This window comes from Otolemur garnettii, unplaced genomic scaffold (genome assembly GCF_000181295.1).
Source record: "Otolemur garnettii isolate 467f Iridium unplaced genomic scaffold, OtoGar3 scaffold00047, whole genome shotgun sequence".
Classification (NCBI taxonomy): Eukaryota; Metazoa; Chordata; class Mammalia; order Primates; family Galagidae; genus Otolemur; species Otolemur garnettii.
Genome location: NW_003852442.1, coordinates 9,159,753 through 9,171,752, shown reverse-complemented (window position 1 = coordinate 9,171,752; position 12,000 = coordinate 9,159,753). Strand labels below are relative to the sequence as shown.

General features: G+C 40.7%; 1 protein-coding gene across 1 annotated transcript in view; it reads right to left on the bottom strand.

Annotated features, from left to right (window-relative positions):
* GLG1 (golgi glycoprotein 1) overlaps nt 1-8,564 on the bottom strand; it is an 80,383-nt gene extending 71,819 nt beyond the window's left edge. Inside the window, exon 1 of the mRNA XM_023514094.1 lies at nt 8,547-8,564. Coding sequence (XP_023369862.1) covers nt 8,547-8,564 — 18 coding nt within the window. The remainder of the gene's footprint in view (nt 1-8,546) is intronic.
* Nucleotides 8,565-12,000: the final 3,436 nt, after the last annotated feature.

Here is a 12,000-nt window from a genome sequence, read left to right as displayed (position 1 = left end):
CATCACAGCTCACAGCAACCTCCCAACTCCTGGGCTCAAGTGAGTTTCCTGCCTCAGCCTTCCAAGTAGCTGGGACCACAGGTGCCCACCACAACACCCAGCTATTTTTTGGATACAGTAGTCATTGTTGTTTGGCGGGTCCGGGCTGGATTCGAACCCACCACCTTAAGTGTATGTGGCTGGCACCTTAGCCACAGGCGCCAAGCCTTACTCTCCTTTCTTAAGATTTTATACCCAGATTCTTTGCCCTACTGCCCTATCTCCCTCTGTAAACTGAGTATACGCCCTGCTCCACTGATGTTGAACTGGGCCACTGACTTGCTTTGGCCAATGGAATGTTAGTAGATACTGTATGATTAGGGCTTTAAATGTGCTTGAGTAATCTGGCCTATATTCTTGTACTCCTGCCATTGGCCACTAGAAGAACTCGTCTTGGTAGCTCTAGAACAAAGAGGAGAGACATGCAGAGCAGACTTGAATCTAACCTGTAGCCAGGAGCAATGACATCTCAAATAACCTGTGTAACCACGGGCAATAAAAATGAACATTTGTTATTACAAACCCCTGAAATTTTGAGGGTGCTTATTAAGAAGAAAAAAAATGACTCATATACCTATCAAGCAAATAAAGCTTCAAAACCTCAACCTTTAAGTTGCAATGAGTAACAGCTATCAACTAAAATTTAGTGAATTATATCAGAAAGTACAAAGTACTGTATCTTTTATGTAGGAATGACATAATCTATGGAGACGCAAATGAACTGCACATTTGGGCACCAGTGTTTTTCATCTCTTTTTACTATCTTGATTTGCAACTGACTATAAGCTAGTTTCATTTCTTTCTTCCTAGATTAAGTTTCTCTAGTGTCACTCAGAAAGATGGCAATATGGAAAGCTATAACAAGTTTATGTTAGGTTTTTGAGATTCATGGTATCAAATGGCTATGAAGAACTTTTTTTTTTTTTTTTTTTGAGACAGAGCCTCAAGCTATCCCCCTGGGTAGAGTACCGTGGCATCACAGCTCATAGCAACCTCCAACTCCTGGGTTCAAGTGAGTCTCCTGCCTCAGCCTCCCGCCTCAGCCTCCCAAGTAGCTGGGACCACAGGCACCCGCATAACACCTGGCTATTTTTGGTTGCAACCATCATTGTAGTTTTGGCGGGCCCAGGCTGGATTTGAACCCACCACCTTAGGTGTACGTGGCTGGCGCCTCAGCCACCCACAAGCACCAAGCCACTATGAAGAACTTCTAAGTGTAATTGTAAATAACTGATTTCAGAAATTCAGAAGGGTCTTTAGAATCAACAGACATAATAATGGTTCAGAGGAATAGGACAGAGGCCTGCAAAATATAAAACACAAGCTAGAATAGTATTTTATACAATTTGAGGAATGGTGGAAACATCAATATTGTCAGCATAAAATAACCTTAGAGAAAGTATAAAAAGCAAATGCCATATATAGTTTAGCACTCAGTCACTTGATAAAAAACTGAAGAACAAAAATTTCAAGTAATGAAAACAGATGTGGGTGCTGACTCAGGTTGGTTCTTGGTGTGTACCATTTGCAGCATGTCCCCATCAAATCACTTTATCAGGTACAGGATATCTATATCTATAGTGTATCTATTTATAACATTGTAAACATAGATAGGCTTAGTTACCTTTAATGCTAGGATATTAATAATATGAGGACTAAAACCCAGAATTACCAGAACAGAACAAAACTGAGGATTTTTTTCCCTTTTGGTAACAATCAGTGAAATACTACTCTGAGATGATGCCAAGAAATTAATCAAAAAGGTTTGAGTAGGCTTAGTGCCTATAGCTCAGTGGCTAGGGTGCTAGCCACATACACCAGAGCTGAAGGTTCGAACCCAGCCTGGGCCAGCTAAAACAACAACAACTGCAACAACAACAACAAAAAAAATAGCTGAGCATTGTGGTGGGTACCTATAGTCCCAGCTACTTGGGAGGCTGAGGCAAGAGAATCACTTAAGCCCAAGAGTTTGAGGTTGCTGTGAGCTGTGACGCCACAACACCTACAGAGGGTGACATAGTGAGACTCTGTCTCAAAAAAAAAAAATTGAGTAATTACGATGTACTCAGAATCATATTAGGCACTGTTGCAGGATACAAAAGAAAGATAAAAACTTTTATCTAGTTTCTCATTTCAGACAGTTTACAATCCTGTGTAGAGATAAAATAGTGAAATTGAACAAGCAAGAATAGGGACTCCAAGCAGGCCTAAAGAATTAGTAGAGTGATCTCCAGAGAGGAACGTAGTGATTCCTTCACCGAGGAAGTAACATGATCCCCTGCAGCTCAGAAGAAAATAATGAAAAACTTTCATTAATGAAAAAGTTCATTCTATAATTTTATAATGTATATAATACTGGAATAATTAATATTTCATGAATATATATCTACTAGGATATGTCTAATAACTTTTTGCAATAAGAACATGAATATAATAGAGCATAAAGAGCTAGTATCCTTCTAATCAGTTTAAGACTCCAACCTTTACCCCTACCCTTCAAAGCAGAGGCAAAGAGCTGGCTCCTCGACTATGGGAAGCCTCGAATTAGGAGCTGAGTTCTGCCACATCACTAGCTGCTCTTTATAATTCTGGAAACAGAAACTCAGGCTTCAAACTGCAAGGTCTCTTACATGATACGTTCACTCATGTTTATTGGAAATAAAATAATTGTTCTCTTACAATGGAAAACTAAGAAAACTTTATGAAAAGCCTAGGTCAGATGCAGTAACTCATTGCTGTAATCCCAGTATTTTGGGATATTGGAGTAGGAGGATCACTCAAGCCAGGAGTTGCAAACCAGCCTGAGCAAGAGATATACACCAAGACACACCCCCCCAATCTAAAAGTCAGTGGGGGTATGGTAGCGCACACCTGAAGTCCTAGCTACTTGGGAGGCTGAGCCAGGAGGATGGCTTGAGTCTGGCAGTTGGAGATCACAGTGAGCTGTGATTGGGGCACTGCATTCCAGACTAGGCAGTAGAAACACTGTGTCCAAAATAAACAAACAGATAAATAGCCTCATTAATAGCTTTCTTTTTTTTTTTTGAGACAGAGACTCAAGCTGTCCCCCTGGGTAAGATGCTGTGGCATCACAGCTCACAGCAACCTCCAACTCCTGGGCTTAAGCGAGTCTCCTGCCTCCACCTCCCAAGTAGCTGGGGCCACAGGCGCCTGCCACAATGCCTGGCTATTTTTTGGTTGCAGTCATCATTGTTTGGCGGGCCTGGGCTGGATTTGAACCTGCCACCTTAGGTGTTTGTGGCTGGTGCCTTAGCCACTTGAGCCACAGGCGCCGAGCCAATAGCTTTCTAATAGTTATTTATTATTTCTAATAGTTATTTCTAATAACTAAATGATCAAACGTTTTGGAACAGACTGCTATAGTTGCATATAGCATAATAGCATCAATCAAGAAACTATTATGGGGTGGCACCTGTGGCTCAGTGGGTAGGGTGCCAACCCCATATACTGAGGGTGGCAGGTTCAAACCTGGCCCCTGCCAGGTAAAACAGCAATGAGAATTGCAACAAAAAATAGCCAGGCATTGTGGCAGGTGCCTATAATCCCAGCTACTCAGGAGGCTGAGGCAAGAGAATCGCTTAAGCCCAAGAATTTAAGGTTGCTATGAGCTGTGACGCCATAGCACTCTACCAAGGGCAACACAGTGGGACTCTGTCTCAAAAAAAAAAAGAAACTATTATGACTAGAGGAATGAGAAAAAAGTATGTAGCACAGCTTACACCCATACATCAGTAACCAGAACCCAGACAGAAGTTGGTTAAAGCTGAATGAAAGATAAAGTGAACAAAGGCAGTAAAGGGATAAGCACAAGTATGCTGAGACACCTACATGATTTCACTAAATAATGTGAAGAGTGTAGCCGGAAATGGTAAAAGCTGCCACTTAACCAGGTACTACATTTCCTTCTTATAACAACACGATGTAATGCAATATAAATGGGACGGTGTCCAGTATTACAGATGAAGATACTGAAGTACAGACAAGCTGAGGAACACGATCAAAGGTACGGTACTAGGAAACAACAAGACTGGGATGAAAATAATAAAAAATGGCAACTAGCGGTTATGAGATTTTTCAGCTTGATGCCTTTTTTCAGCTTGAAGAGGCTGGGTAGGATAAGTTAGCCTAAACACAATTACAGGGAGAGAAACAAGAAAAGGAAAAGGAAAAGGAAAAGAATAAATGTATAAAACCAAACCTCTAGGGTAACCTGTCTGACAGTTCTATGATGAATTCTAAAGCAGGTAGTTCAGGTAAGAAAATGAAGTAATTGGACAAACTAGGGATCAAAATTAGGCCTTAAGTTACCATGGTAAATTATAAAAACTTTGCATAGAGGCTCAGCACCTGTAGCTCAGCGGCCAGGGCACCAGCCATGTACACCAGAGCTAGCAGGTTCAAATCCAGCCCAGATCTGTCAAACAACAATGATAATTACAACTAAAAAATAGCCAGATGGGCGGTGCCTGTGGCTCAAGGAGTAGGGTGCTGGCCCCATATACCAGTGGTGGCAGGTTTAAACCCGGCCCGGCCAAAAACTGCAAAAAAAAAAAAAAAGCAAGAATTCAAAAAATAGCCATGCATTGTGATGGGCGCCTTGTAGTCCCAGCTACTTGGGAGGCTGAGGCAAGAGAATTACTTAAGTCCCAAGAGTTTGAGGTTGCTATAAGCTGTGATGCCACAGCACTCTACCCAGGGTGACTTAGTCAGACTGTCTCAAAACAAACAAACAAACAAACAAAAACTTTGCATAGAGGCTGGGTACAGTGGCTCATGCCTGTAATTCTAGCACTCTGGGAGGCTGAGGGCAGTGAATTCCTTGAGCTTAGGAGTTGGAGTCCAGCCTGAGCAAGAGCAAGACCTCATCTGTACTAAAAATGAGAAAAAAGTAAAAAATAAACTGCCAGGCATTCTGGTGAGCACCACTAGTCCCAGCTACTTGGGAAGCTGAGGCAAGAGGAACACCTGAGCCTGAGAGTTTGAGGTTGCTGTGAGCTACTGAGGGCAACAGAGTGAGACTCTGTCTCAAACCCTCCCGCCCCAAAACAAAAAAACTTTGCTTAGTTCACTAAGCTTTCCTGAATCAATCATTTAAGTATTTTGGGTATTACTGTATTTTACTCTCCTACTGGGGTAAATAAAAGCAAAAATCATTGATGTTGAGGCTTGAACACCCTAGCCCTTCCTCTAAGTTCTATAAATTTTGAATTGGTTTTAAGGACAGGGATATAATGGTGAAAAGGAAAAACCAACTAACAGAGCACTCAACTAAAGAAAGAAGCTGTATGCCTATGACTTTAGCTATGTCACTTCACTTCTCTGACCCATAAGGGTAGGCCTTGGACTAGACACAGGAATTTTTTTCTTCACCTAGGATCCATACATAGCCTTTAGGAGTCTGAGATAACCTTGAAATTGAATGCAAGCTTTTATGTATATTTTTCTGACTGGAGTATACATGAGAGCTGCCATCATCTCAGAAAGATGACTAAGACAAAAACATTGTTCAAACCCTGGTTAAGGTTCTTACCAGCTATTAAAGTCTATATAGTTGGAGATGCAGAATTTTAAAACAGAAGTACTGACTGAATTTCAGGTTTTTCTAATGTAGATAATTTATATATTATGATGGTTACTACAACTTCATCTTAATCATTCCCTGCTAGTCAAAGTCACAACAAACAGGTTTCAGAATAAACTACTGAAAACCTTGGGTCTGAATGTTAATTAAATCAACCATCATATTCACTTAGGAGGATAGTTTTTTACGGAAAGTCTGGAACTATGATTTCCCCAAGGTGAACTGGCTGAGTTAATGAGTCTAGCAGGAAAAATTAAAAGATTCTTAAAACTAACTTGGAAGTCATCCCAGTTTCTGAAACAGAAATACTTGTCTAAAATATGGAACGTTCTTCAGTTTCATCAACTGAAGCTGAATTCTCCACCAGATCACATAAAGTGGTAAGTTCCTGTTTCTAAGATAACTGGTACTAAACTAAGTGACAACAGACTTTGTTTATGAATCACCTGGAAGAAAGCAAAAATGGCAACAGTATCACTGGTTTTTTTGTTGTTGTTGCAGTTTTTGGCCAGGGCTGGGTTTGAACCCACCACCTCTAGCCTATGGGGCTGGCGCCCTACTCCTTTGAGCCACAGGCGCTGCCCAGTATCACTGTTTTTATAGCTTGTAAAAATTTGAAGATGGGCAACAACCTGATGCTTCCTTTTGATTAGAAACCTGCTATAGGCAAGCATTGTGGTGGGCACCTGTAGCTCCAGCCTTTCCAGCTACTCGGGAGGCTGAAACAAGAGAATCACTTGAGCCCAAGAGTTTGAGGTTGCTGTGAGATATGACGCCATGGCACTCAATTCCAGGGCACCTAAGTGAGACTCTGTCTCAAAAAAAAAAAAAGGCTCGGCACCTGTGGCTCAAGCAGCTAAGGTACTAGCCACGTACACCTGAGCTGGCAGGTTTGAATTCAGCCCAGGCCCACCAAACAACAAGGACAGCTGCAACCAAAAAATAGCCGGGCACTGTGGTGGGCGCCTGTAGTCCCAGCTACTTGGGAGGGAGAGGCAGGAGATTCACTTAAGCCCAGGAGTTGGACGTTGCTGTGAGCTGTAATGGCGCAGCACTCTACCCAGGGTGACAGCTTGAGGCTCTGTCTCAAAAAAAAAAAAAAAAAACCCACAAACTTTTTGCTATAGTATTAAGTAAATTCTTCTCCAAGTTTATTATGAACCCAGTAAAGTCTCAATCACATGGACAATAAACAGAATCTTAATCCCCAGACAGACAGATTCATAACTACTTTCTTCTTAGTTGCCTCTTCTGGCTCTATCAGGAAATCTTTTTTTTAATTTTTTTGAGACAAAGTCTCACTGTGTTGCCCTTGGTAGAGGGGGATGGTGTCACAGCTCACAGCAACTTGTAACTCTTGGGCTTAAGTGATTCTCTTGTCTCAGCCTCCCAAATAGCCTGGACTACAGGTGCCTGCCATAACACCTGGGTATTTTTTTGATCGTTGTAGTTGTCATTGTTCTTTAGTAGGTCTGAGTGGGGTTTGAACCTGCCTGCCTCGGTGTATATGGCCAGCACCTTAAACCACTGAGCTATGGGCACCAAGCTAGAACTTATTTTTCTTATTTCTACCTAGGGATAAAGATTGACTTGTTTTTCCAAAAGAGCAGTGATCAACATAGGCTTTGTACCTTCCACCAATTCTCTGATTCACTAAGGAGCTATACTTTTATGATTCTTTAACATTCACCCACCTTCTCAAAAAGAATTTACTATATAGGTCTAGTGGGAGCGTTTGTTCTAAAAAAGCTAGGAGATACAGATGTTGGCTCTCAAGTAAATTAGTATGGTGGAGATAAAACATGAGCCTACACTTAACTATCTAATCATCATACAGGTCAGAATGGGGAGTTTGTAGGGGGGATGGCCTGAAATTTTATTTTGAGACAGAGTCTCACTATGCTGCCCTCGGTAGAGTGCCATGGCGTCACAGCTCACAGCAACCTCAAACTCTTGGGTTTAAGCGATTCTCTTGCCTCAGCCTCCCAAGTAGCTGGGACTATAGGCACCTGCCATAATGCCTGGCTATATTTTGGTTGCAGTTGTCATTGCTGTTTAGCAGGCCCGGCTGGGCTTGAACCCACTAGCCTCAGTATATGTGGCCGGCGCCCTATGGATGCCAAGCCAAGGCCTGATATTTTAAAGAAGGAAAAGTGCACCACTAATCCTGTGAGAAGGACAAATGAAAGGAAATCAGAGAAAGTTCCGTGGCTGAGAGCAGAGGTTATGATCTAGCTAGTTATGGTGCCTGCTGGTGTGAGCGCAGAGCTTTGGGAGGCCAGGAGTTCAAGACCAGTCTGGGCAACATACCACGACCTCATCTCTATGAAAAAATGTTAACTTAAAATTTAGCTGGACTTGGTGATCTGAGTCTATAGCCCTAGCAATAGGGATTTAGGAGAAGAGGGTAGAATTATTTGAGCCCAGAAGCTCAAGGCTACAATGAGCTAGGATTATATCACAGAGAGAAACACTGTCTCTTGAAAAAAGAAAACAAAAGGAAGCTACGGTTTGCTTACGTGATGCTATGTGCATACTGAAGCAGATGAGGGTTGCATAGGGCCCAGCACTTGGGTGCAGGTAGCATTAAAAAGGTACATTCTGTGTAGGTGCAGAGACCTAAAGTGAGGAACACCACAGCAACCATTCTTGGGCTTATCTGGTATCTTCTAATATATGGTGGAATAACTACAAGATTTTATTTAAAATCCCAACATTGGTCCAATACTTGTTTCCTATACTCCAAATTAATGTTACATTAAGCACAATGTGATTTAATTTACTCTTATTATTTATGTGCTTCCGAAGTGGGTGGTAAGGTAATAATAGCTGTTAAATATTACATAGTTACTTATGTAATATTGAGTTTTAAAAAGAGTAAAAGATAGATAGCCAAACTACCTACCAACAAGTTAGGACCCATTTTTCCCTGGTTTTTGGACACACTAACATAAATGTAGAAGAGTGAGAGGGCTATGTTGAGGTTGAGATGTATTTGTGTTGTTATCTTCAAAATAAAAATTCTCAGCTTGGATAGCACAGTGGTTACAGCACTGGCCACATACACCGAGGTTGGTGGGTTCAGCTAAACAACAATGACAACTGCAAGAAAAAATAGCTGGGTGTTGTGGCGGGTGCCTGTAGTCCCAGCTATTGGGAGGCAGAGGCAAGAAAATTGCTTAAGCCCAAGAGTTTGAGGTTGCTGTGAGCTATGACGTCACAGCACTCTACTGAGGGTCACACAGTGAGACTCTGTCTCAAAAGAAAAGAAAAAAACTCAATGCCCTCTAACTCTAATATAGTAAGAGGGTATGTGTGTATACGTACACTGCGTATATGTTCAGTGTACATGTTACAGTGGGAAGTAACAGACGATTTAGATATAAATATTGGCAGAACTTTCAGCTCTGTCAAGTATTAATTCATCTTCACTGATACTATACTATACTATATTATATTATACTATTTTGAAAATATGAAAAAAATACAGCAATCACTAATTATTCAAAATCACTGCTTTGGACTTAGTGGCTGGCAACAAAACAAAACAGAAAACAAAAACAAGTAACTGTTGACTCATTGACAAAATGATTCACATCCATAAAGATTGAAACTACCTCTTAATTTTGTTTTAAGAAAATTTCAAAACTAGTTAAACTGACCAAATGGAAATACTCAAAATTAGTATAATTTATCATCTTCTATGCCAGAAGCAGGAAATAAAAAATACCAAATAAAAAGAGTAATATAGTTTTTGAACAAAAATGACATCATTTCATTACGGCAAATGTATTAACTTTTATAGTGGATTATAATGTTATAAATCTATGAATATAAAATATTTATTTCATAAATATAGTTTTAAAAAGCTTATAAAATGTAAATTATAAAACCATTTTTCTGTTATATAAGAAATAAAATGAATTCTTTCTTCATTTTCCCCTCTATTTTTCTACTGTGAATTAGAAATGAGGTACTTATAAATTATATTATAGGAAATAGACATCCTCCCCTCAGAAATATTTAGGGATTTTTTTTAAAAAAAGGGAATCCTATATACTCAGTTCTGAAAGGGATTGTTTTTTTCATATATAAGAGCTCAACTGTTTTGTCAACTTTCTATGTTAGACTTCTCAATGTTTAAGAAATGTAAGGATTTTTTAAAAATCTTTGCAAGGGTGCGGTGGCTCATGCTATAATCCTAGCACTCTGGGAAACCCAGGCAGGTGGACTGTTTGAGCTCAGGAGCTGGAGACCAGCCTGAGCAAGAGTTAGAGTCTGTATATGTTAAAAGAAACATAGAAAAACTAGCTGGGCGTTGTGGCAGGCACCTGTAGTCCCAGCTACTCAGAAGGCTGAGCCAGGAGGTTCACTTGAGCCTAGGAGATGGAGGTTGCAGAGGTTGCTGTGAGCTATGATGCCACTGCACTCTACCCAGGGTGACAGAGTGAGACTCTGTCTCAAACAAACAAATGAACAAATAAATAAAATAATAAAATAAAATCCTTGCAAGGACTTTAACTCATCTCATTTCTCCATTGTGAATGAATGAGTTACTGTGGGCTCAGCACCTATAGCTCAGTGGCTAGGGTGCCAGCCACATATACCTGAGGTGGAGGGTTCGAATCCAGCCCGGGCCTGACAAACAACAATAACAACTACAACCAAATATAGCTGGGCGTGTGGATAGCGCCTGTAGTCCCAGCTACTTGGGAGGCTGAGGCAAGAGAATTGCTGAAGCCCAAGAGTTTGAAGTTGCTATGAGCTGTGATACTCTACCAGCACTCTACCTAGGGCAACGAAGTGAGACTCTCTCTCAAAAAAAGAAGAAGAATGAGTTACTCTGAGACCAATCATCCCTGTGAGAGCTCACTATCAAACTGTTTCCTCCCACCACTCATTTTTCTCTCTCTGAGCTGACTAGAAATCCAGAACATAGTTTGGTGCTGGCGACAGCATTTTCACCTACTTTATGGAAAAAGGAAACAAAGACAGGCACTCTGTCAAATGCTTCTTCGGACTCCACTTTAGGCTCAAGGGGAGGAACCCTGGACAGGTTTATCAACTTGGCTCCCAGCCACAGCAGGCACACAGATATAAAGATATAAAGGAATGGAAGTCCTTGCTTCCACTGTTCAATCGCCCGTTATTGTGTCCACACATAACAGTAGTGGCATGTACAGCATTATTCATCCTAAAGTCGCTAAGATTTACAAACTGTTTTGTAGGAATACATCCAAAAACCTACACTTCTGAGCTGTGAGGCTTTAACTATTATACCACAACTACCAAAATACAGTATTCAAAATGCACCTAAAATCAACTACTCTCAGTATTTTTCAGACCTCATAAAGGAAAATACAGCATAGTATGATAGATCCCCTTATGTCCTCATGTCTGAGAGGCAAAATGGAAGGAAGAATTCTGGACAAGGAGTCAGAAGACCTGGGTTCTTATTCCAGTTGCATCATATATTAACCTGGATCAAGTCACGTAATTCTTTAGGCTTCAAACTTCACATCTATAAAAGAGATAAATTTGGGGCAGTGCCTGTGGCTCAAAAGGGTAGGGTGCCAGCCCCATATGCCGGATGTGGCGGGTTCAAACCCAGCCCCAGACAAAAAAAAAGAGATAAATTCTGCTTTACCCTACCTGAAGGGGCTGTTTTGAGCACCAGTAGGAAAAGGTATGTGAAAAGACTCTGAAAACTAACAAAGGCTTTGCAAATATTTGCTATCACTGGCCTTTCACTCAGTACATACAACCTAACTTTTATTTTATTTATTTATTATTATTATTTTTGGAGACAAAGTCTCACTATGTTGCCCTGGGTAGGGTGCCATAGTGTCACAGCTCATAGCAACCTCAAACTCTTGGGCTTAAGCGATTCTCTTGCCTCAGCCTCCCAAGTAGCTAGGATTACAGGTGTCTGCCACAAAGCCCCAGCTATTTTTTTGTTGTAGTTATCATTGTTGTTTTTAGAAGGCCTGGCCAGGTTCAAAACCACCAGCCCTGGTGCCCTAGCCGTTGAGTTATAGGTGCCGAGCCAACCTACTCATTTTAAACAACAAAAGCAACATTACTACTATCCAGGAGGCCATATTTCATATAGGCACAGAATAAGAATTCAAAATACATGGCACACATACCTTATTGCATGTATGTAAATTATTTCTGAAAGGACATAAAAGATTTATTTTCATGATACACTCTTTGCAGTTTTTGAATTTTGTACCACTTGTGAAAAAAGAAAAAGAAACAAATATAATTCCAGTTTAAGATATACAAATACTTCTGAAAACATTCAGAATACATCTTTATGGTTGGGAAACCAAGGAAGTCTAACAATATAGTCTCCC